This window comes from Bubalus kerabau, chromosome 3 (assembly GCF_029407905.1).
Source record: "Bubalus kerabau isolate K-KA32 ecotype Philippines breed swamp buffalo chromosome 3, PCC_UOA_SB_1v2, whole genome shotgun sequence".
Taxonomy (NCBI): Eukaryota; Metazoa; Chordata; class Mammalia; order Artiodactyla; family Bovidae; genus Bubalus; species Bubalus kerabau.
The window spans coordinates 178,764,222-178,790,012 of record NC_073626.1 but is presented as its reverse complement, the minus strand read 5'-3'; the positions used below and the strand labels follow the sequence as shown (position 1 = coordinate 178,790,012).

Sequence of the window (25,791 nt, the reverse complement as noted above, 5' to 3'; positions counted from 1 at the left end):
GCCATCCCTTGCATTGCAAGGCACTGGACCACCAGGGAAGCCTCCAGACCACGTTTATTTTTTATTACACATCTGTTGCCTTATAGTTTATAGTTCGAACATTTTTTACCCATTATTTCTTCATATATTTTAAAAAACAAAAAGCATTTTATTTATTTATTAGGCTGCATGGGGTCTTTGTTGTGGCATGAGGGATCTTAGTTCCCTGACCAGGGATTGAACCCTGGCCTCCTGGATTGAGAGCATGGAATTCCAGCTACTGGACCACCAGGGAAGTCCCCTCTTCATATATTTTCTATTCCCAGTTCCTCCTTATTTTCAGGGTCTCCAGTTACCTGCAGAGTAGGCCACTTATTAAAGTTATTCCATAGTTCACTCATACTCTTTTCACTTAAAAATTTTTTCTATGTTTCATTTTGGATAGTTTCTTTTGCTATGCATGAGGTTCACTAATCACTGCTTTTCCAATATCTAATCTATTATTAATGCCATCCACTATATTTGTCATCTTATTATCAGTAAGTTCACTGATAAGATATTATCAGTAAGTTCACTTTGGATCTTTTTATATCTTCCATGTCTCTACTTAACTTTTGGACATATGGAATACAGTTAGAATAACTTTTAATATTCACTTCTAATTCTATCATCTGTGTCATTTCTAGGTCAGGTTCAATTGACTGTCCTCCTTACTATGGTTTATGTTCAGTAAATAAAATACAATAATAGAGTGAAAAATCAATATTTATGTTCAAAGAAGATAAGATAAATGGGGCCAAAGAAGGCTTCATGGAGATGGCAAATAAAATTTAGCCTTTAAATATATATATTTGATATATATGTAAAAATCAAATATATATATATATATATATATATATCAAGAATTCAGCTAGATAGGAAAGAAAGCACTGGTGGGAAAGGTGAGAAAGGTAAGAAAGCAGGAATGAGCATGGACACGTGGAGAGTACAGTGCAGAAGCCAAGGGGGAGGCAGAAAAACAACAGCTTGGGGCATTTGGTGCTCTTAGCACAGCACTGAAGAGATATGTAAGTCTTCAGACTTAGAAAATGAGCTTATGGATGCTGGGGAGAAGGATAGGGGAAAGGATAGCTAGGGAGTCTGGGATGAACATGCACACACCGCTATATTTAAGATGGGTAACCAACAAGGTCCTACTGTGTAGCACAGGGAATTCTGCTCAGTGTTATGTGGCAGACTGGATGGGAGGGGAGTTTGGGGGAGAATGGATACATGTATATATATGGCTGAGTCCCCTCACTGTTCACTTGAAACTGTCAAACATTGTTAATCAGCTATATTCCAATATAAAATAAAAAGTTTAAAAAAATACGTGAATCTCTACAGATTTTTAAGCAAGTCAAAGTCTCATAGTCATGATTTAGGGAGACTAACTTGGGGATCTTGATGGAATGAAATGAAGGCCAGGAGGTGCTGCTTTAGACCAGAGGGGCAGAAATAAAACATGGAGAGGAGAGGGAAGAACCAGGAAAGATGTTGAAGTTTGAGTGAGAAACTTTTAACCTTGGCTTGAAGGATGAAGGGTGAGGGTGGGGGGGTCTTGATCCATGGAAAATGCGTCTTATTTGGTGTATTGAGTCTTCTGCGTAGAGCCATAAGACTAAAACCTAGCATAGAGGTCAGTACCAGACCAGATGGGCTGTCCTTTCTGTTAAAAGGTGGTGGCTCAGCCCTGAACAAGATTTCTGAACTCCATCCACTTGTATCATGACCCCAGACAACTTGCTTAACCTCTTTGAACCGCATTTTTTTCATTTTCCAACTGTCAAGAGTTTTGTGAGGAACAAATGAACGAATGGATGAATGTGTGTCTGAAGTTCAAGTTAGAGATTTTACAAAATAGGTAACAATACTTATTTTTATAATTATATCAAGCTATGTGAATGAATAAGATCTTGGAGGAAGACAGCAGAGAGAGATCCCAGAGTTAAAACTTGGAGGAATTTCACAGTATATCATCCAAAAGGGGAGTCTGTGATGGAGGCAGAAGTAAACTTGAGGAGGTAAGAAACCTTGAAAATGGGGAGTACTTTGGGGTGGGCTCTGTATGGAAGAAATTCAGCTGGTAAACACTCATCAGGAGCTTCCCTGGTGGCTCAGATGGTAAAAAAAAAAATAAAAAAAATCATCTGCCTGCAATGTAGGAGACCTGGGTTCAATCCCTGGGTTGGGAAGATAACCTGGAGGAGGAAATGGCAACCCACTCCAGTATTCGTGCCTGAGAAATCCCAGGGACAGAGGAGCCTGGTGGGCTACAGTTCATGGGGTCACCAAGAGTTGGACACAACTGAGCGACTAACACTTTCACTTCAAACACTCATCAAAAGTGTCCATCTAGAGTTCAGGAATGATGGCATGACTTTCAGAGTCAAGAATCTACATGCAATGGAGAAAACATCCTTCTGCAGAGGTCACTCCTTTGACCGGGGAGACCCCCAGACACAATGAAAAGGCCTGAAAGGTGACCACAGGGAACTTGAAATACTGAAGAACTGTCTGAATCCATCCTGAAGAAGGAGCATGTTAACAAGAGAAGGGTAGGCGGCTAGCTTACCTAGCTAGCTCCCAACTTCAGTTCACACCCTCCTCTTCTTTCTAATCTGGCCTCCCTGCCTCACTGTTGGTTTCCCCTCCACCCAAGCCCATTCTCCATTTTGTTCCAAAACAAAAATCTGCTCCCGTCACTCATGTGCTCAGATCCCTTCCAGAGTTCCCCATTTCCCCAGGATAAAGGGGGTCTCATTAGACGAAACCGCTAAGTCCCTCCCACGGCCCCCTCTGCCCCCAGTCAGACTCGGGCAGTTTCCCCAACCCACCAGAGGCTCTTATCTCTCTCTGTCCTCGCAAGGATGCTTCTCCTAGGATGCCCTACCCTCTTGGGCTTAACCTGGAAAGCCTTCCTTAAGTCCCGGCTGAGCTAGATAACCCTGTGCGTACCCTTGTCACAGCCTTGAGTAGTTGTTGATAGTCTGACTTCTCATCTTTCTCTGACGGAAAGCCCCTTGAGAGCAGGGACGATCAGTGTCTCTTTTATCCGTACAGTCCCTTCCATACCATATTTTTTCCCCAGGCAAACCCTGATTTCAAGCAGTCTTTCTGGTTGTCAGTTCACTCGTTCCAATTTAGGGCCTTCAAAACACACACCCGTTCTGTAACCCCGGGCCGGGGCGGAAAGAGCCTGGTGGCGAGCGCCTTAGCCGGATCGCGCCACCGGCACCTCCCGGGGCGGCCGCCAGGGGGCGCCGGGCTCTTTGTTTTCTTTTCTGGCCCGGGGTCGGGGCCGGAGGCCCGCAGAGCGCATGCTCTGGGGCAGTTCGCGGCCGGGCCGGCGAGCGGAGGAGTTCCTTGTGGCGGACCTGCAGCGAGGTAGGTCGCGCCAGTCACGCACGAAGGGTCTGGGCGGAGGGCGGCGCGCGGGGCGGGCACAGCCCGGGGGCGCCCGCGGGCGGCGATGGGCCGGGGCCGTTGCCCGCGCGCGTCCGTGTGGCGCGGCGCCGGCCCCACGTGAAGCCAGCGCGGCTGGGAGGCGCGGGTGCCGGCGCTCGGGTCTGCGGCCCCGCGGGGCGCCCGGGAGCCAGCCCGCCCGCCCGGGCCCCGCCTCGCCCGAGTGAGGGCCGCGCGGCCCCTCCGCCGCCGCGCCTCGCACGCCCGGCCCGCGCCGCCCGCGGGGGCGGGAGATTCAAACGGCCCGAGCGCGGCCGGCCGGGGTTTTGCGCGCGGCCGCGGTGACCTCGGCGCCCGCGGTGCGTAGAACCGCGCGCCTCCCGGACCGGGGCGGCCGCCCCGGCGGTGCCGCGTTTCCGGAGCGGGAAAGTGATTTTAAAAAGTCCAGCACTGGTTTGGAGAATGCGGTTTGCGAAGCGGGGTGGGAATCCCGCCCGGCAAGGGTCGGCTCGAGGAGCTCGAGGGTAGGCTGCCGAGGCTTTCCGTAGGGAGCGAAATCTCAACGTCAACAGGCACCGCCACGACTGTTAACCGGTGGAAGAGGTCTGCCGGGAACTCCGCATCAACTCGTCTGTCAGCAGATTAATCGCTGGCGGTCTCCGTGCCGCGCGTGCAGGGCTGGGGGAAATGGTGAAAGGGCCCTGGGTGGCCGTGATCGAGCTCCCTGCCTCCCCTGGGGAGGCCCATGTGATCCCCAAGGTGTGCCCATGGAGCCGCGGCGCTCGCTGCTCCTGGCGGATATTAACTAAGGTGCTCCAAGTGTGACTTGAGTGCCTATAGCAGAAGTCGAGTGAAGGGAGTGTGGATGGGGAACTCGGACGTTGACGCAAGCCTGGGCAGGAGGATGAGTGATGGCTTTCCAGCCGAGGTGACTCTTGGCCAGGGTTTTGAAAGAACAGGGAAGTTATTCAGGCGGACCGAGGGTGGAGGGCTTCTGGCGATCCAGGCAGGGAACACAGCACGTGCAAACGCAGGAAGGTGTGGGTGAGTGTTGTCATCAGAGCTACCACGGTGTTTGTCTGGCGCACAGGGTACCAGGAGAGGAAGAGCAAGATGATAGAGCAGGGGCTGGGTCTCCAAAGGTCTGGAGTGCAAGTGCTGGGTGGGGCGGAGAAGGCAGCGACGGTTTTACCCAAGAAGGGCATCAGAGTGGAGTCTGGAAAGGTAAACTAGGAGTTCTCCATGCTCTTGTTGGGAAGCCATCCCAAGAGCAGGAATCCTGTTCAGCTTTGCAACTGCCTAGTTGGCTACCCCTGGGCCACCCACCTAATCCCCCTGGGCCTTGTCCTTAACCTGTAAGATGAAGATAAGAGAGTTACTAATATCCTGTAAATCTGTGGTTCTAACACCTGGGGTAAGGTGTAGCCTCATTCTGCTGGGGAAAATAAATGCACTTAAGCCTAGGCTCCCCTCTGTATTTTTGGGCTTCCCTGGTAGCTCCGTTGGTTAAGGATCTGCCTGCGATGGAAGAGACCCAGGTTTGATCCCTGGATGGGCAAGATCCCCTGGAGAAGGAAATGGCAACCCAATCCAGTGTTCTTGCCTGGAAAATCCTATGGACAGAGGAGTCCAACAGGCTACAGTCCATGGGGTCACCAAGAGTCGGACAAGACTTAGCGACTTAAACTACCACCACCCCTTCTGTATTGAAGAGGGATCCTGGTAAGGAGCCCTTGGGTGAGGTCTACCAGCTCAGTGACTGACATCAGGCAGGAAGGAGTTGCTCCCCCAGTGTTTGTTGACAGACAAACAGAGCCTCTCTCATCCCTTCCCTCCCAGGGGACTTCCCTCACAAAGAGATTCTTCAGCCCTTGCGTCTGTCTGGCAAGTGTTTGCCTCCTGACATTGGGGTGGCTGGGTGGGGACAGCTGCTGTGGTTGGAGAGGGCGCCGTCTCCTTTTGCAGAAATGAGGTCACAGGGGGTCACAGCAGGAACACAAGGGCCCTGGTAGACTGTCTAGTCTACCAAATGAAAAAACAGGCCCAGGGAGAAGTGGGGATGGGGGATGCTCTGGTCCTGGTGGGGACTGGTCAGCAGACCTGGGCTGTCATCCCACTTCTGTGTGGCCTGGGCCCCCTTCCCCTGAGCCTTCACTTTCATATCTGTAAATACCAAAATGATTACACCTGTGAGGGCAGGGTGTGAGTATTCCAGGATTGACTGGCACATGTTGTTGTTCAGTCGCTAAGTCATGTCCGACTCTGTAACCCCATGGATTGCAGCACGCCAGGCTCCTCTGTCCTCTGCCATCTCCCAGAGGTTGCTCACATTCATTTCCATTGTGTTGGTGTTGCTATCTAAACACCTCATCCTCTGGTGCCCCCTTCTCCTTTTGCCTTCAATCTTTCCCAACATCAGTCTTTTCCAATGAACCGGTTCTTTGCATCGGGTGCCCAAAGTATTGGAGCTTCAGCTTCAGCATCAGTCCTTCCAATGAATATTCAGTGTTGATCTCCTTTAGGATTGACTGGATTGATCTCCTTGCAGTCCACAGGACTCTGGAGGGTCTTATTCAGCACCATAACTGGAAAGCATCAGTTCTTCACCTTCAGTTCAGTTCAGTTCAGTCGATCAGTCGTGCCCGACTCTTCGCGACCTCATGAATCACAGCACGCCAGGCCTCCCTGTCCATCACCAATTCCCGGAGTTCACTCCGACTCACGTCCATCGAGTCAGTGATGCCATCCAGCCATCTCATCCTCTGTTGTCCCCTTCTCCTCTTGCCCCCAATCCCTCCCAGCATCAGTCTTTTCCAATGAGTCAGCTCTTCGCATGAGGTGGCCAAAGTACTGGAGGTTCAGCTTCAGCATCATTTCCTCCAAAGAAATCCCAGGGCTGATCTCCTTCAGAATGGACTGGTTGGATCTCCTTGCAGTCCAAGGGACTCTCAAGAGTCTTCTCCAACATCACAGTTCAAAAGCATCAATTCTTTGGCGCTCAGCCTTCTTCACAGTCCAACTCTCACATCCATACATGACCACAGGAAAAACCATAGCCTTGACTAGACAAACCTTTGTTGGCAAAGTAATGTCTCTGCTTTTGAATATGCTATCTAGGTTGGACATAACTTTCCTTCCAAGGAGTAAGTGTCTTTTAATATCATGGCTGCAGTCACCATCTGCAGTAATTTTGGAGCCCAGAAAAATAAAGTCTGACACTGTTTCCACTGTTTCCCCATCTATTTCCCATGAAGTGATGGGACCAGATGCCATTATCTTCGTTTTCTGAATGTTGAGCTTTAAACCAACTTTTTCACTCTCCACTTTCACTTTCATCAAGAGGCTTTTTAGTTCCTCTTCACTTTCTGCCGTAAGGGTGTTGTCATCTGCATATCTGAGGTTATTGATATTTCTCCCGGCAATCTTGATTCCAGCTTGTGTTTCTTCCAGTCCAGCGTTTCTCATGATGTACTCTGCATATAAGTTAAACAAGCATAGTGATAATACACAGCCTTAACATACTACTTTTCCTATTTGGAACCAGTCTGTTGTTCCATGTCCAGTTCTAACTGTTGCTTCCTGACCTGCATACAGATTTCTCAAGAGGTAGGTCAGGTGGTCTGGTATTCCCATCTCTTTCAGAATTTTCCACAGTTTATTGTGATCCACACAGTCAAAGGCTTTGGCATAGTCAATAAAGCAGAAATAGATGCTTTTCTGGAACTCTCTTGCTTTTTCGATGATCCAGAGGATGTTGGCAATTTGATCTCTGGTTCCTCTGCCTTTTCTAAAACCAGCTTGAACATCAGGAAGTTCACGGTTCACATATTGCTGAAGCCTGGCTTAGAGAATTTTGAGCATTACTTTACTAGCATGTGACATGAGTGCAATTGTGCGGTAGTTTGAGCATTCTTTGGCATTGCCTTTCTTCGGAATTGGAATGAAAACTGACCTTTTCCAGTCCTGTGGCCACTGCTGAGTTTTCCAAATTTGCTGGCATATTGAGTGCAGCACTTTCACAGCATCATCTTTCAGGATTTGGAATAGCTCAACTGGAATTCCATCACCTCCACTAGCTTTGTTCGTAGTGATGCTTCCTAAGGCCCACTTGACTTCATATTCCAGGATGTCTGGCTTTAGATGAGTGATCATATCATCGTGATTATCTGGGTCGTGAAGATCTTTTTTGTACAGTTCTTCTGTGTATTCTTGCCATCTCTTCTTAATATCTTCTGCTTCTGTTAGGTCCATACCATTTCTGTCCTTTATCGAGCCCATCTTTGCATGAAATGTCCCCTTGGTATCTCTAATTTTCTTGAAGGGATCCCTAGTCTTTCCCATTCTGTTGTTTTCCTCTATTTCTTTGCATTGATCGCTGAGGAAGGCTTTCTTATCTCTTCTTGCTATTCTTTGGAACTCTGCATTCAGATGCTTATATCTTTCCTTTTCTCCTTTGCTTTTCACTTCTCTTCTTTTCACAGCCATTTGTAAGGCCTCCCCAGACAGCCATTTTGCCTTTTTGCATTTCTTTTCCACGGGGATGGTCTTGATCCCTGTCTCCTGTACAATGTCACGAACCTCATTACATAGTTCATCAGGCACTCTGTCTTCACCTTAGGAGCCTGTTACTGGAAGTTGACTCTGTATCTGACTTATTGAGATTGTATCTCACTCTTCTTCCAGACTGTGAACTCCTTGAAGATGGAAACTGTGTTTGTCTGTTGGGGAGTGAGGGGTGGGGATAAAAGACTAAGACTTATACCCAGCCCAGACTCTCGATGTCTAGTTAAGAAAACACACCCAGGGACTTCCCTGGTGGTCCAGTGGTTAAGACACCACATTTCCACTGTAGAGGGCACAGGTTCAATCCCTGGTCAAGGAACTAAGAGAAATTAAATAAATAAATAAACCCCAGAGTGGTTAGAGAGGACGTCTGGCCAAAGGACTGATTTGTGCGGTAGAAAACATGCATGTGGGTCATGGGTACAGGGCTCCACCTTTTAGAAGGTGCCTTCTCATCCCCCGCATTGCCTCTGGGATTGTTCATAGACACTGCAGTGCCTGGAGTCCTCCCTTTGAGAGACGAAGACTCTCAAGTTCAAAGGGGATGCAGGTGGGCTGGACTTAAAAGCCAGTGCGCTCTGCACCGAGGCATGGAGCTGTGCTTGTGGTCCTTCCACATGTGCTTCAGCAGATCTGTCGCCTACCTGGCCCACTCTCTCAGATCCTCACTGCTTCCATGTCTCCCCTTTGCTCTCACCCACCGTCTTGTCCCTTTCAGCAGGCTCCCACCCTCTGCTCCTTGCCTTTGGCCAGGTTCATAGGAGATCCTAGGGAGCCCTGTCCAGGCTTCCTCGATCACTGCCTGGATCGTGACCTGCCTTTAGCCAACCGTTCTTTTGCTTTTAATTTTCAGATATACCTGGATTCCATTCCTGGCTCTCTTTTCCGGCTGTGCCAACTTAAGCAAGTAAATCTACTTCTCTGCGCCCCAGTTCCCTCAGCTGTTAAATAAGAGTGACAGAGCCCTCTTCAGCTTGTTGTGAGAAGTTAAAGGTTGTTAGAAGGTAGGTGTGGCCAGTGCCCCAAAGAGACTCATCTGAAGGAGCAGACTGGTTAAATAATTATGATCCAAAGTCTGTCCTAATTTCTTGGAGAGGATGATTCCTTTAGGATTGAGAGAGGGATCTGAGGTAGTGTACCAATGGAGGCAACTTTGAGTAGAAGTTCTTGCAGTAGGATAGGGCTGGGGTGGGATGGAGATGCACTTGTATGGAGAGAAGAGTAAGCAGTCTAAGATTGTGAGAAGGGAGGGTGTGACAGATGAGCCCAGAAGTTGTGTCAGTACCAGACCCTGGAGGTCTTTTTAAAAAGATCATGAGTGGTAGAATCATTTCTTTTTTTTTGGTTAATGATCCATGACACCGAATACCTCCTATAGCCTTTGTTTTTCTGTCTCCACTCCAGGCCTTTCCCATAGCTCAACCCAACAGCAGCACCGATGTGCTGATACCATTCTGTTTCCTGTTTGGTTTTTTTTTTTTTCACTTAACTTCTTGTTGTGAGTACTTTTCCAAGCTTCTTCTCAGTCTCCCTCCCCAGCAGAGCTGACGGGGAAATAAGCCTTTGGCGGGACAGGGCCCCAGACCCAGTGAACCAGTGCCAACCTGGCCAAGGGTTCTGAGCTGTTTACTGGAAAAAGTGGGTCCCTGGCGTGTCCCACACTCCTTAACCCACCCAGCTCTGCCACCTTAACATCCCTTCTTGATCGGTTCCTGCACACTTCACACTTGACAAAAACCTCTCAGTCTCTCCTCCCTGTTTGTCCCCCAGTCTTCTCAGTAACTGGAAGTCTACCATCTACCTAGTCACTTAAGCCAAAGGCTAGAAGTCCTTGTGTTGGACTAAGTTCATAGGGGGATCAAAGGGGCCCTGCCCAGGATCCCCTGGATTTTTTAGGATGAAATAGTCATTCTGGCTTCCTCCCCCACCCTCATTCCCTACATCTAATCCACTGGCAAAGCAAGCCTGTTTCCTAAATTGTGTATTTTTCTTTGTTGCCTCAGACCAAATCATGTCACCAACTTCTCTCATTTGGATGCTTGCAATTGCCTCCTCTTCCAATCCCTTCCAGAACAACCGTTAATGAGACAGTCTTCTTAACGCTTGTCTGTTTTCCCTACTAGGCCTTGTACGACCCGGCCCCTGCTCCCCTTGTGCCTCTGATCCATCACTGTCCAGCTGCAGCCCTGCTGGGTCTCCCCAGGTTCCTGAGCACATCACATGCTTTTGTCCAGGCCTTCCCCTGCTGGCTTTCTGTGCCTAGTATTTCAAGTCTTAGCCCAGATGTCACCTATCTGACCTATATCTCCTAACCTATATCCCAGTTACTCTCTTTTTTTTTTATTGTGATAAACAATTCATAACATAAAATTTACCATTGTAGTCATTTTTCACTGTACATGGTTCAGTGGCAGTAAATACATTTACATTGTTGTGTCCCTGGAATATTCCTACTGTATCACCTGGCCTATTCAGCACACCACACTGTAATAATACCCTCTCTGCGTGCGTATGTGTTTCTGTCTGTAAGCTCCATGAGAGCAGGGAGAGGGCTAGTTGTCTTTTTCCTTGCTACCCCTGGTCCAGAGCCAAGCAGTGGTAATAAGCATTCATGGAAGTATTGAGTCCATGCTGCTATGTACTGTGTGCTTGGCACTGCAAAACCCTTCGCAGACATTTTATTCCGTCTGGACAGCAGCCCTCGAAGTGGTCATTGCATCCCTTTACATGAGGATACACACAGTTCAGAGAGGCCAAACATGGTCGCACAAGCAGGGTTGAGCAAACCACAGCTCTATGCCTGATGCGAAGAGCTGACTCCTTGGAAAAGACCCTGATGCTAGGAAAGATTGAAGGCAGGAAAAGGGGATGACAGAGGATGAGATGGTTGGATGGCATCACTGACTCGATGGACATGAGTTTGAGTAAGCTCGGAGTTGGTGATGAACAGGGAAGCCTGGCGTGCTGCAGTCCATGGGATCACAAAGAGTTGGACACGACTGCGCAACTGAACTGAACTGAATCAGTGATACTATCTAACCATCTCATCCTCTGCCACCCCCTTCTCCTTTTACCTTCAGTCTTTCCCAGCATCAGGGGAAAGCAACTGAACTGATCCCAGTGAAGGTGCATTTCTAGTGTGGGAAGAGGGGTCTCAAAGAGGCTGGTTGGAGGGGAGGAGTTGCCACCCTGGGAGAATAAAAGTTGGGTGAAGCATAGAACTGCCACCTCAACAAAGTCAAAACTGGGCCAGTCTCAGCCTGTAGAAGCTCAGCCTGCAGAGGCTCAGCCCACACAGCCGTGGGGCATTCTAGGCCTTTGGCTGCTTCCTTGTCTTCGGCACTTTGTTCTCCTCCCCCAGGTCAGCCAGCAGAAATGTGCCTGGAGGTTCCAGGCCGTTGACCTCATGTTCATATACTGTGGAACGGGGAGCTGGAGAGGCTCCAGAGAAGGGTTCTTAGAATTCTCTTGCCATTTATAGCCTTGGTTAAAGTCTCCATCCCTTTTCTATAAAATGGAGGAGAGGTGGTTAGATTAGATTTGCTGTGCCTAAGCACTATCTGGAACAGACCCTAGATGTTTAAACACTAGCATTGATTTATTGAGCCCTTGCTGCTAAGTCACTTCAGTCGTGTCCGACTCTGTGCGACCCATAGAGGGAAGCCCACCAAGCTCCCCCGTCCCTGGGATTCTCCAGGCAAGAACACTGGAGTGGGTTGCCATTTCCTCCTCCAATGCATGAAAGTGAAAAGTGAAAGGAAGTCGCTCAGTCGTGTCCGACTCTTAGCGGCCCCATGGACTACAGCCTACCAGACTCCATCCATGGGATTTTCCAGGCAAGAGTACTGGAGTGGGGTGCCATTGCCTTCTCCGATTGAGCCCTTACCCTACCCTGTAATTGTATGTGTGCATGCTAAGTCACTTCAGTCATGTCTGACTCTTTGCGACCCTATGGACTGTAGCCCGCCAGGCTCCTCTGTCCATGGGATCCTCCAGGTCAGAATACTGGAGCAGGTTGCCACGCCGTCCTCCAGGTGATCTTCCTGACCCAGAGATCGAACCACCCTGTAATTACTTTTACAGTATTAGCTCATTAGTCTAGTCATAACAATGTGTAGGTACTATTGTTATTCAGTTGCTCAGTCATGTCTCTTTGCAGCCCCATGGACTGCAGCACGCCAGGCTCCTCTGTCCTCCACTCTCGGAGTTTGCTGAAATTCATGTCCATTGAGTCAGTGGCACCACCCTTACAGCAGAAAGCGAAGAAGAACTAAAGAGCCTCTTGATGAAAGTGAAAGAGGAGAGTGAAAAAGTTGGCTTAAAGCTCAACATTCAGAAAACTAAGATCATGGCATCTGGTCCCATCACTTCATGGGAAATAGATGTGGAAACAGTGGCAGACTTTATTTTGGGGGGCTCCAAAATCATTGCAGATGGTGACTGCAGCCATGAAATTAAAAGACACTTACTCCTTGGAAGAAAAGTTATGACCAACCTAGACAGCATATTGAAAAGCAGAGACATTACTTTGTCAACAAAGGTCTGTCTAGTCAAGGCTATGGTTTTTCCAGTGGTCATGTATGCATGTGAGAGTTGGACTATAAAGAAAGCTGATTGCTGAAGAGTTGATGCTTTTGAACTGTGGTGTTAGAGAAGACTTTTGAGAGTCCCTTGGATTGCAAGGAGATCCAGTCAGTCCATCCTAAAGGGAATCAGTCCTGAATATTCATTGAGAGGACTGATGTTGAAGCTGAAACTCTTAATACTTTGGCCACCTGATGCGAAGAGCTGACTCATTTGAAAAAACCCTGACGCTGGGAAAGATTGTACGCTGGGAAAGATTGTACGCGGGAGAAGGGGATGACAGAGGGTGAGATGGTTGGTTGGATGGCATCACTGACTCAATGGACATGAGTTTGAGTAAGCTTCTGGAGTTGGTGATGGACAGAGAAGCCTGGCGTGCTGCAGTCCATGGGGTTGCAAAGAGTTGGACACAACTGAGCGACTGAACTGAACGGAGTCAGTGATGCTATCTAACCATCTCATCCTCTGCCACCCCCTTCTCCTTTTACCTTTAATCTTTCCCAGCATCAGGGTCTTTTATTTCATGACAGCACTCACCATCCACAGCGATTTTGAGTAATTACTATCCCCATTTTACTGAGGAGAAAACTGAATGGTGAAGAGACTAAGTAACTTTGTCCAAGGTCAGACAGCCAGAAAGTAGCTGAGTACATAGCCTGGCTCCTCTTAACCACTACTTGCTCTACCGCTTTTGCATCTGGATAGCTGCAAATTGCCTGGGCCCTGGTATCTGTTCCAGAGGGATCACAGAGTTTGGGAGCCTTAAGGCTTAGCTGTCTTTCATAACCTTAAAAACCAGGCTCAATAAAGATTTATTTCAGAAACTGCTTATGTGGAGGAAAAAGGGCTTTTGACCCAATTTGGGCTGGGTTGAAATTGAGACACTAGGGCAGAGTGTCTGTTCTCAGTGGCCTTGAGAAGGCAATAGCATTTAGCTGAAGCAAGGAGGCAGTCAGCGCTGACGGCTCGGCGGCCCTGGATCGTGCGAGCTGCCGCAACCCTTCGTGTCACCCAGAGGTGATTTCCTTTCCCCCTTTGTAACACCGGGGGTTTGTATGTTAGTATGAGTGCATATACAGTGTTTAGCTCTTGTTGGATGGGTTTAAAGGAAAGCCAGGTTCCTCCTAGGAGTGGTGGCATTTTGGATCAAAGAGCACAGAGGGTTTTGTTTTTTAAGTTTTCATTACTGCTTACAGGCGTTCTCTAGTTGCAGTGAGTCTGGGCTACTCTGTTGCGCTGCACGGGCTTCTTATTGCAGTGGCTTCTCCTGTTGTGAGTGTGGGCTCTAGGGCATGCAGGCAGAGTAGTTGTGGTGCACGGGCTTAGTTGCCTCACAGCATGTGGAGTCTTCCCGGACCAGGGATTGAACCTGTGTCCCCTGCATTGGCAGGCAGATTCCTAACGACTGGACTGCGGTTAAGAAAGTGGTCTGGTTTGGTTTTATTTAATGAAAATAGCTGTGAGTGTGTTTTTGTGTGGTCTGATTATAACTGTAATGTATCACCAGAGTTAGTTATGTTGGGATTGGGAGGAGTTGTGATGGTAACTGAATGTTCTTCAGTGTTTTAATTTTTTAATAATAAAATTTAAAAATACATGTCATGCTGTTTGTATCTTAGATTAAGATATAAAGAAAGAAGTAAAATTTGTCCATAATCACATTTTCCCGAGGTTACCATTATTAATACTGAATGTATTTCCTTCCATATATTTTTATATGTGTATGCTTTTTCTTTTCCACAAGTAGGATGATGGCCTGTTTTTCAATCTGCTTATGTTACTTGGCAATGATTCAGTAAATAAATCTCTGAAAACATCACTTTTAATGGCTTTGTACTGTTTTATCATCAGTATTCCACGTATTATTTAGCCAATCCCCTACTCCTAAGTACATGGGTTGCTCCATTTTTTGTTGTTTTTGTTTTTTTAATGTTACAAAGAATACAGTAGAGAATATTGGTGGAACTTAATCTTTGGGTTTATTTATTATTTGGTTCTTAGGTAAATTCCGAGAAGGGGAATTGCTAGGCATTTCTTTTCACTTTTTTTAGGGTTTTTGATAAATATTGCCTGAATAGAGCCATTTCTGACATGGAATCTTTGCCTGGGTTTTTCAGGACAAGAAGATGCCACCCAAGCGTATAGCTAAGAGAAGGTCTCCCCCAGAAGATGCCCTCCCCAAAAGCAAGAAGGTGAAGGGTAAGTTGGCCCTCAGTATGGGTTGGCCTCTTGGCATTCCCCAGAATCTGGTACTGGGCTCCTTCCTCCCTGAGATTTGAAGCCAAGGGGCCAGGAAGTCCAGGAACTCCACCCAGCTGGAGGGTCTCCTGTAGCTCACTGATTCCCACCCTCTGGGAATGATAAAGGGGCAGAGACTTGCTTAAAAGCACTCAGATACAGGTGAAAAACTAGACCCTACGGCTTTGCCCTAGGCAGTAATGACTAGTTAAGACCATTGACCTCCAGACTGGGTTCACGTCCTGGCTCTGCCACTTTCTAGCTGTATAGCTGTGGCCAATCACTAACCTCACTGAACTTAGACTACCCCATTCATAATACGGGCAACCTCACCGGGCTGCCATGAGGAAAATGAGCTCGTTTCCTGGTTAGCATTCGAGAGAAGTGCCTTTGGTCTCCTCTCTGCGGGGACCCTGGAGGGATTCAGGGAGGAGAGCCACCCCCAGTCTGGGGGGGTGGGGGGAGTGTGGACCCACACTCAGACAGTGTCTGTCTTTTGCAGACCCTCGTAACCAGGCAGTGAGGGCCGTTGCCTCCCGCTGTGTTCCAGGCGCCCGCTCCTGCCAAGGTGCCTGCGGGCTGTGCTCTCCTGACCAGAAGGCCCGACCAGGTGGCTGCCTGCCCAGAGTGCCCTCTGCACAGCCGCAGCAGTCCTGGCAGCCGTGGCCACACCCCCGGGGGGAGGGGCTGGACGCCATTGGCTGTCCCGGGCGCTGGCGGCCCCGCCCCTCGTTGGCCCGGCAAATGGCCAAGCACCGCACCCTGATTGGCGCGTACCTCTTCGCAAATGTCTGTGCGGTCTCTTACTCCTCCTTTTCCTCTTCAGCTGCGTGTTTGCTCCCCAAAAGAAGTGGAGAGGGGGTCAGTGTGCCTATGTCCAGTGGTTAAGTCACAGCCTGAGGATGGAGACTAGGGACTGTGCTCTGACCATGTAGGCCTCCTTGGTTTGGTTTCACCGCAAACTTTACTCGTTATTAGCTCTTATTGACACTGTCTAAGACTCTGTTCGGAGAAGGCAATGGCACCCCACTCCAGTACTCTTGCCTGGAAAATCCCATGGACGGAGCACCCTGGTGGGCTCCAGTCCATGGGGTCGCTAAGAGTCAGACACGACTGAGCGACTTCACTTTCACTTTTCACTTAAATGCATTGGAGAAGGAAATGGCAACCCACTCCAGTGTTCTTGCCTGGAGAATCCCAGGGACGGCGGAGCCTGATGGGCTGCCATCATGGGGTCGCATAGAGTTGGACACGACTGAAGCAACTTAGCAGCAACAGCAGCAGCAAGGCTCTGTTCTCCTTTTCTATAAAATGGGAGCCTGAAATGGAAGGCCTATAGCATAATATGGGGGGCTGCAAATCAATTTAACATTCGTAGAATAAGCAGTGTTAGATGTTACTCTGTTAGTTGGTTCCTGACCAAGAATAGCCAATCAGAAAAGCTATCTTGTGCCCCACTTCTCCCCACCTGAATTTTTTTCTCTTTATCAAGTATATTATTGCCATTTCCTTCCACTCACATTAATAATGTGCTTAGGTGGGCACTTTCCTGGTAGTCCAGTGGCTAAGACTGTGCTCCCAGTGAAGGGAGCCAGTGTTCATTCCTGATCAGGGAACTAGATCCCACAGGCCACAACTAAGGAACCTGCATGTTGCACTGGGACTGAGCATAGCCAAATAAATAAATACAGATTAAAAAAAAAATGTGGAGTTTTTTGGGTTTTAATTTAAAATTAAAATTCTTTTTATGTGAGTCATATTTTAAAGTCTTCATTGAATTTGTTTCAGTATTGCTTGTTTTGTGTTTTGGTTTTTTGGGTATGAGGCATGTTGGATCTTAGTTCCCCCTCCAAGGATTGAACCTACGCACCCCTCTATTGGAAGGCAAAGTCTTAACCACTGGACCACCAGGGAAGTCCCTAATATGCTCAGTTTTTAATCTTCACAAACATTCAATGAGATAGGTACTTCTCTTACCCTCATTTCACAGATGAGGACGCTTAAGCTTGGAGAGGTCTGACTAATGTTCTGTGGCAGGGCACGGATTTGAACCCAGGTCTGTGTTATCCCACAGCCTGTGCAGCAACCTCTCCTCTCTCCTGTCATCCTGCACGCTCAGGGGCTATCTTCTTTACCCCTCAGTCTCCCATAGGTCCCACGGCACAGAACCAGGTATGGTGCTGACACTGGGCCAGGGTGACGTGGGCCAGCTGGGGCTGGGCGAGAATGTGATGGAGAGGAAGAAGCCAGCCCTAGTGTCTATTCCAGAAGACATCGTGCAAGCTGAGGCTGGGGGCATGCACACTGTGTGCCTAAGCAAAAGTGGCCAGGTAGGTCAGGGTGGCACCAGATGGGACAGGACCTGGGACTGGGGGCCTTGGGGAAGGAGCTCTGAACCACGTGCATTACTCTGTAGAGATGGAGCTGGCTAGATAAGCAGGGAGTGGCCTAGACAAGAAGATATTGAGAGGCCAGACCTCGCACTAACGGGGGCATCCTCTGCACAGGTCTACTCCTTTGGCTGCAATGACGAGGGTGCTCTGGGAAGGGATACGTCAGTGGAGGGCTCAGAGATGGTCCCTGGGAAAGTGGACCTGCAAGAGAAGGTGGTACAGGTGTCAGCAGGAGACAGTCACACAGCAGCCCTCACCGAGGATGGCCGTGTCTTCCTCTGGGGCTCCTTCCGGGTAAGACTGGGTCTGGGGGATGGCTGTGGAGCTGGTGAGCAGAATTAAGTACAGCTGGTGGGGTCCCATCTCCATGCCTGTGTTGTACTTGTGGAGAGATTGAGACCCTGGGAAGAGCTTGGACCCGGGCCCAGGTTTCTGGTTCTTCATCAGGCCTGTGCACACTACTGACTGTTGCTGTGAATCTGATGTTGTGGTGTTGTGTGTCATGGAAAAGGAGTGGCTCAGGGCTACCTTTGGTCTTCGGCTGAGCCAAGAAGCCTGCTGACCCATCTCCTCCCTTTTAACCTCCCCCCTCCCCTTCCCAGTCTCCTTCCACACTTCTCAGAGGCATATTTCAGAACTTTCAAGACAGGAGAGTGTGGTTTAAACAGCAGATTCAGCATTAAGATTGTTTTGGTACTTTGTTATTCAGTTTATTTTGAAATGTCAGAAATAAAGGAATCTGATATTTCCTCATTGGAGCTCTTTTAACACATTTTAATAGAGAATTTCAAACATGTAAGAGTAATCAGAATGCTATTTTTGAACTCTTATTTACTTGCCTGAACAATTATCAGCTTATGACCAAACTTGTTTGATTTTCACTCCCTTCCATTCCCCAACTCCTTTGTTGTATTTTAATGCAAATCACAGACCATTGATTTTTCACTCATGAGTATTTCACTGTGTGGCCTGGCTGCTGTCCACCTCTTCATGCTCACCTGGCACCAGTGCCCTTCACCACACACCTCTGGGGGGTGTCTGCAAAGCTGGATCTGGCTGGTATGAGACAGGCAGGGCTGGCTGAAAACTGACCCGCCCCTCCCCTCCAGGACAATAATGGTGTGATCGGGCTCTTGGAACCCATGAAAAAGAGCATGGTGCCCGTGCAGGTGCAGCTGAGCGTGCCTGTGGTGAAGGTGGCCTCAGGTGAGTCTGGGTTCTCGCTCTGGGCAGGAGGTGGAGAGCCTTTTGCTGGGTTGGGCCTTACAGACAAGCCCTGCATCCCTTGCTTTCCTCTCACCCTCAGGAAATGACCACTTGGTGATGCTGACAGTTGGTGGCGACCTCTATACTTTGGGCTCTGGGGAGCAGGGCCAACTGGGCCGCATACCTGAATTATTTGCCAATCGTGGTGGCCGTCAGGGCCTTGGTAGGTGTTTGTTTGTTTTTAATTTATTTTTGTCTGTGCTAGGTCTTAATTGCTGCATGGGCTTTTCTCTAGTTGTGGCAAGTAGGGGTTACTCTCTAGTCGTGGTACTCAACTTCTCATTACAGTGGCTTCTCTTGTTGCGGAGCACAGAGTCTAGGGCACACAGGCTTCAGTAATCATAGCTCATGGGCTCAGTAGTTGTGGCTCCCAGGCTCTCGAGCACAGGCTCAATAGTTTTGGCTCATGAGCTTACGGCATGTGGGATCTTCTGGGATCAGGGATTGAACCCAAGCTTCCTGCACTGGCAGGCAGATCTTTACCACTGAGCCACCAGGGAAGCCCCTTGGTAGGTGTTTTGCTGATTTAGTTTCAGTTTATGTTCAAAGGATTCGTTAACAAAAGAAACCACTCATCACACACAAACAAAATGTTGTTGGTTTCACCTGTGCGTCATAAGATTTCGTCTGACCTCAGGGCGTTGGCCAGACCTCCAGGGGCTTAAGAAATTCCAAGACCCACTCCCTTTCTTAACCGCCACTAGACTTACCGGTAACAATTGGTGTGTTCACAAGTAGGCATGTAGTCCAAGCAGGGTCCAGGCAAGGTCAGATGTCAGTCAGAGGCCTGCTCCCCTATTTCCAAAGCCTGAACACGACTACCTCCACTTTAGTTTCCCTGAAAGTAGGTAGCTTAGGTTCCTCTGGTGGGGCAAGTTGGCAAGCCATCCCCTGCTGAAGGTCAAAGGCAGAAGGGATTCTCTTGTGTTCAGGCTTGCATCGGGTGGACCTACAGTGATAGTTAAGGAATCCCCAGACTACCTCAGAGTTGAAGCTTGGCTCTACCCCTTACCGGCTGTAGGCCCCCAGACACAGTTTCCCTGTCTCTAAACTACCTGCCTCACTGGGTTGTTGTGAAGTGAACAGAGTTCATATAGAAGGCTGTCTGACACAGTAAGTCCCATATAAATGTTACCTCTATGGCTGTGGGCATCTGAGTGAGGCACCTGGCCTCTGTTGGCCTCAGTTTCCTCTTCTGTATTCTACGGAGAAGAGTCCCTGCTTAGGCTCCCTGTGAGGGCTTCAGCAGTAAAGGAGACACAGTGGGGCAGAGAGGAGAGGCTGTGTGTGTGCCACTGACCCTGACCTTCTCTCTGCCTGCAGAACGACTCCTGGTCCCCAAGTGTGTGATGCTGAAATCCAGGGGAAGCCGGGGCCATGTCAGATTCCAGGATGCCTTCTGCGGTGCCTACTTTACCTTCGCCATCTCCTCTGAGGGCCATGTATATGGTTTTGGCCTCTCCAACTACCATCAACTTGGTGGGTCCCAGAGTGACTTGGGTTGCAGTCCCGCCTCCACCACTCATTCATTGTGCCCCCTCCGTGTGGGGGTCACCTAACCACTCAGAGCCTCAGTTGTTGTTTTGAATATTTATTTATGTATTTTTGGTTGTGCTGGGTCTTCGTTGCTGCACTGCGGCTTTCTCTAGTTGTGATGAGCGGATGTGATGAGGGAAGGGATGAAGAAGGCAATTCCTTGGACAGTGTCACCCCTGACAGCCCCATCCTGGCCTTTCCCCCCCAGGAACCCAAGGCACCGAATCCTGTTTTATACCTCAGAACCTAACATCCTTCAAGAACTCCACCAAGTCCTGGGTGGGCTTTTCTGGGGGCCAGCACCATACAGTCTGCATGGATTCAGAAGGTAGGGCGTCTAGACCTATCTCTGGGGTGAGGGTGGAGTGTTCCCTGGGCACAGGCCTGGCCCCACTCCGTAAACAACAGTGCTTGCAACCTGGGCCTGCTTCATGGATTGGGCTAACTGTGGCTCCATGAGGGTCACCCCACCCGCCAGCATCGTGGTGATCTTCCACCTGGGAGTTAAGTGGGGCTTGTGGAGGTTCTTCCAGGCTTCCCTCCACACTGAAAGAGATGCTGCAGATCTCACCACCACCTTGGGATTGGGGGACCCGCTCCCATGGATATTTGTGCCCACCCGGCCTACGTGGAGCATGCCGTCTACTATTCTTCGTCTCTCTCCCTCCTCCCACAGGAAAAGCATACAGCCTGGGACGGGCTGAGTATGGGCGGCTGGGCCTTGGGGAAGGTGCTGAGGAGAAGAGCATACCCACCCTGATCCCCAGGCTGCCCACGGTCTCCTCAGTGGCTTGTGGAGCCTCTGTGGGGTATGCTGTGACCAAGGATGGTGAGTGGGACCACCCACAGTCGGTCTGGTTGGGGTCTGGGGGTCATGATTCTTAGCAGAGTGCCTGGCAGGTTCCGTTGCCCACCATTCTATGGAACTGAGATGTGGGAAGCAGTATTTGTGATGACGTTGTTTTTGTCCTGATAGAAGTTCTGGCTTCGATGACATAAAGTGGGTAAACACATTATTGAAATTATTTTAATGTGTTGGAGCCAAGGGGATATATTAATTACTGAGGCCCAGATAGGCAAGGCTTCCTGGGTGGCTCAGTGGTAAAGAATCTACCTGCCAGTGCAGGAGATACAGGAGTTGTGGGTTCGATCCCTGGGTCGGGAAGATCCCCTGGAGAAGGAAATGGCAATGCACTCCAGTATTCTTGCCTGGAAATTCCCATGGACAGAGGAGCCTGGTGGTCACAGTCCATGGAGTCACGAAGAGTCAGATACAACTGAACACACAGGCACGGACAGGCAGGACTGGAACCCAGGTCTCCAGACTCCTCACACAGGCACGCCTTTACATTTATACCTTGGTGACCCTTTTTTTATACAAACTAGTAACTGCCAGCTTCCCAGGGAGTTGTACTTAAAATATCATTAGGAGAAAGAAAGCTTAGTAGTTGGGGTCCTGGCAAGCACAGCAGAGGAGGGTGTGGACAAGTTGTTGCCAAAGCCTGAGGGAGCAGACTTGGAGGCCTTGAGAAAGCGGGCTGGCAGAGGTGCTGGATCCGGGACTGTCCGGAAAGAGTTCCTGAGGAAGTGGGGCTTACTGCACCTTGAAGGTTTAGTCCTTAATGGTAAGGAAAGGAGAACGTCCAGAACAGTCTCAAAGGCAGGTGGTTCAGGGAATGGAGGTGATGTAGGGGTTTGGGGAATGACCAGTCATTGTCAGGCCTTTAAAGGTCCGCCTGGGAGCAGGGAGAAGTCTTTGTCAATGCATAAGGGCTGTGGTCTCTGGTTGACAAAGCTCTTTTTTGTCCATCATCTCCTTGCCTCCTCCCAGCTTCTCTGAACTCCCCGGAGGCTGGGACATTGCCAGGCTGCCTCAGGCCAAGCCCAGAAGGCACCCTCATGTGCCAGGCTTCTCACCCTGCAGAAGAAAGCTGGGGCTGGGGATCCTCGAGACAGCTGCCCCTGTTTCTCTCCCCTATAGGTCGTGTTTTCGCCTGGGGCATGGGCACCAACTACCAACTGGGCACGGGACAGGACGAAGATGCCTGGAGCCCCGTGGAGATGACAGGCAAACAGCTGGAGAACCGGGTGGTCTTAACTGTGTCCAGCGGGGGCCAGCACACAGTCTTACTAGTCAAGGACAAGGAACAGAGCTGGTGAAGCCTCTGAGGGCCTGGTTCCTGGCCCCCCCCACCCTCCCTCTTGGAACAGGGAAGCCGTGACGACTGCGTGTTCCAGCAGGCCTCTCCCAGCCCCAACTACTCTGTCACCTCCTGCCTTTTCCTCATCAGCAGAACAGAACCCTTCTCCCCTTTATGCCCCCCTCTTTTCTGGAATCATCCTGGGACCTACAGGATGAGGGTGGGATAGATGGAAGAGAGGGGAGGGGTTTTTATCAGAAGGAACATTGCTCACCCCACAGCCATATGGTCAGACCTTCCCGCTCATCCCTACTTCCTATGGCACTGGCTGACCCTGGTTTTGCCTCTCCAAAACCAAAACTTCCTCCCCTGCGTGTTTGGTGCCCAGATACGCTGAGAGTCAGGCTCCATCAAGCCCCGCTCTAGTCCTGTGCCACTCTTCCCGTCCTTCACAGCCCACAGGCGGACACATGGTACAGTCGTCAGACCCAGCTGTCATGGACCTATGCCTGGGGGAAACTGGAGAAGGGGAAGGCTACCCAGCCATGGGCAACCCCAAGCCAAATATTTGGCCCTGAACAGGTGCCCATGGGGCAAAAAGAAAAACAGGGCTCCTCTGTTTGATCAAGAAAAAAGCCAATCCACCTTTCTCCCAGAAGCACAAAGCATTCTGTCCTTCAGGCCTTGTCTGCAGTCTCCCCCATCCATCCTGCCTCACCTGCAGCCGAGGGCCTGAAATCTGGAAAGGCAGCTGTGCCTGCAGGGCAGGACTTGCGGGGAAAGGGGAAGGAGGGCTTTATAAACAAACTTAAAGCAATATTGAGAGTGAAGGGAGGGAGGGGAAGAGGGTTGGAGGGGTAGAGGCTGGTCCCCAGAAAGGGAAACAGCAGCATGTAGTGGCTGAAAAAACAGGAAAGGGTTTTGATTTTCTTTTTTTTAAATGTAAAGTATTTTGGAGGAGAGAGTGAAATCTTTTAACACTTTGAATAAATTTAGAGTTTTATAAAACAGGCCACTTATTTTCTACACACTCCCTGCTTTTTTAAGGGAGCACCTGCTGTGTTGGGAAGGGCAGAATGACCCCATGCCTGTAGACCTGGGGAAGACTAGGACTTCAGTGATGTCAAGAAGTCCTGGTATGTGCCAGCTGTTCATTTTTTGTTACTTGTTGTTTTGTTTTTGTTTTTTGTATGAAACAGTGGCTGTTCTAGACAAATCAAAATGAGTTGATTGGTTTTTGTTAGGTATTTATGTTTCAAGAATCACTGGATTTTTAAAAAATTATATTGTACAGTATGTGAGACATGGGGTGGATCTTTTTAATATCCTAATTTGAAACCAAGATTTTTGAGTACAATACATCTCTAGAGATACTTACACTAAGTTTAATGATGTATCATTTCAAAAGCTAGTGTAACTGATTAAACATGATTAACTGCACAATAACAACTTATGCATAATGGTGTAGATTTTCACAGGCATTTAAGCAACCAAATCACATAGAGCTGACCTGTCCAGTATGGTGGTCAATAGCTACTTGTGGTTATTTAGATTTAATTTAAATTTGTAAAAATGTAAAATGAACTTCCTCAATTTTACTAGCCATATTGCAAGTCCTCAGTAGTCAAAAGCAGCTAGTGCCTATGGTTTGGGGGCTATGCAAATACAGAAATTTATAGAACATTTCTATAATTGCAGAAAGTCACAGTGGACAGTGCTAATATAGGAGATCTAAATATGTACAGCAGGGAAGTTTTATTAGCACCAGGAGGATTCTTGATGTCAGCTACTCTTGGAAAAATGAATATGATGTAAAATAACTTAAAATGTTTTCTGTGATTGTTTTTTCCTTGAACTTTTAGTTTCAATGCAGGTCCTATCCTGATTAGAAATGGACTTCTTAGAAGGGAAAAAATCACAACTTTCGACTTCAATATTTTCATTGTAAAGAGGCACTGTGTGTCTGCTTTTCCCTCCCCTGCCCCCCAAAAAAGTCCATTTGGATTACATTTATTGAAGCTTTCCCTTTTGACATACAGCAGATTGAAAGTACTTTCTCCTTAAAAACAACTCATGTGGATTGAGACTTAAATGGCCCAGGCACTGTACTGAGCACTTTGCATACAATAATAGCTCATTTCATCCTCACATCAGCCTTGTGAAGTCGGAATTGCTGTCCCTCAGGAAAATGTCCCTGGGAGTTCAAGTGACTCACTTGAGATCTAGCTGCCTTTCTTTTCCTTGTATTGTAGTGAAAGTCACTCAGTCGTGTCCGACTCTTTGGGACCCCGTAGGCTATACAGTCTATGGAATTCTCCAGGCCAGAATACTGGAGTGGTAGCCTTTCCCTTCTCCAGGGGATCTTCCCAACCCAGGGATCGAATCCAGGTTTCCCACATTGCAGGTGGATTCTTGATCAGCTGAGCCACAAGAGAAGCCCAAGAGTACTGGAGTGGGTAGCCTATCCTTTCTCCATCAGATCTTCCCAACCCAGGAATTAAGCTGGGGTACCCTGCATTGCAGGCGGATTCTTTACCAACTGAGCTATTAGTGAAGCCCTGATATGTATTGTATGTAACAGTTATAAAGCTCTCTGTAGGTGCTTTATGTATATTAGAAAAGTATCAGGCACAAAGTAAAGGCTCCACAAGCCTTTGCTGTTACAATCGTTGCACATTTCAAAATTCCCTGTGGTTCATAATTGCCTTGTTTTTTCACTTGCTTTTTTGGTTTAAGTGTTGTTCAATAATTCAGTGTCATAGTCTATCAGAAGTATGAATCTCCTTTTTTACGTTCAAACGTGTCAAGTACTCTTAAGTTTTACCTTTTCCCCTATCCTCCTCCAACCTGGATTGATTACCCCAAAACAAATGTAATCACCACATATGGCTCAGCTGTAAATACAATCATAATAATGTAGTACAATTAACAAATTGTAATCAGAAGACGGAAAAGTGTGTATGTCTGAGGGGACGTCCCTAAAATATCTGAAACTACAAATGAATAGAAATTATATTATTGAGGGCTTCCCTGGCGGCTCAGTGGTAAAGAACCTGTCTGCCAATGCAGGAGACACCGGTTTGATCCCTGTTGCTGAAGATCCCTCGTACTGCAGAGCAACTAAGCCCCAGCCACAACTATCAAGCCTGTGCTCTCGAGTCCTGCGGCCCCAACTACTGAAGCCCTCGTGCCCTAGGGCCTGTGCTCCACAAGAGAAGCTACCACAGTGAGAAGCCTGTGCGCTACAACTAGAGCGTAGCCTCCACTCTCCACAACTGGAGAAAAGCCCGCACAGCAACGAAGACCCAGGACAGTCAAAATTAAATTGTCTTTTAAAGTATATTATTTAGAAATACACATATTTTAGGGAAAAGGTTGGGATAAGGGATAGGTAGGGTAAGGGACAGCTGTTTATTGTTTGACATAAAATTAATTTTTTTTCTGGTGTCTCAGTTCAGTCGCTCAGTTGTGTCTGACTCTGCAACCGCATGGACTGCAGCACCCCAGACTTCCCTGTCTATTACCAACCCCTGGAGCTTGCTCAAATTCATGTCCATCGAGTCTGTGATGCCATCCAACCATCTCATCCTCTGTCCCCTTCTGCCTTCAAGCTTTCCTAGCATCAGGGACTTTTCCAATGAGTCAGT

General features: G+C 48.6%; 1 protein-coding gene and 1 non-coding gene across 11 annotated transcripts; both read left to right on the top strand.

The window, feature by feature from the left end:
• Positions 1-1,896: 1,896 nt before the first annotated feature.
• RCC1 (regulator of chromosome condensation 1) lies at positions 1,897-25,596 on the top strand. Of its 10 annotated transcripts, none has more exons than XM_055573939.1 (14): positions 1,897-2,042; positions 8,840-8,990; positions 14,688-14,769; positions 15,311-15,418; positions 16,951-17,138; positions 17,316-17,495; positions 18,311-18,407; positions 18,508-18,630; positions 19,791-19,946; positions 20,212-20,331; positions 20,680-20,832; positions 21,985-22,159; positions 23,192-23,280; positions 25,214-25,596. In XM_055573939.1, exons 3-14 carry the CDS (start codon positions 14,697-14,699, stop codon positions 25,372-25,374), a joined length of 1,623 nt encoding a protein of 540 aa, XP_055429914.1. In that variant the 5' UTR covers positions 1,897-2,042; positions 8,840-8,990; positions 14,688-14,696; the 3' UTR covers positions 25,375-25,596. The 10 variants fall into 10 exon arrangements, with proteins under 10 accessions (XP_055429914.1, XP_055429922.1, XP_055429921.1 ...); XM_055573946.1 differs by lacking the exon at positions 1,897-2,042 and adding an exon at positions 3,192-3,405 and having other exon boundaries at positions 21,985-22,071; positions 25,214-25,352; XM_055573938.1 differs by lacking the exon at positions 1,897-2,042 and adding an exon at positions 3,193-3,405.
• On the top strand, positions 8,233-8,305 carry TRNAG-UCC (transfer RNA glycine (anticodon UCC)). Its single transcript has one exon. It is a non-coding gene; the product is annotated as a tRNA-Gly (tRNA).
• Positions 25,597-25,791: the final 195 nt, after the last annotated feature.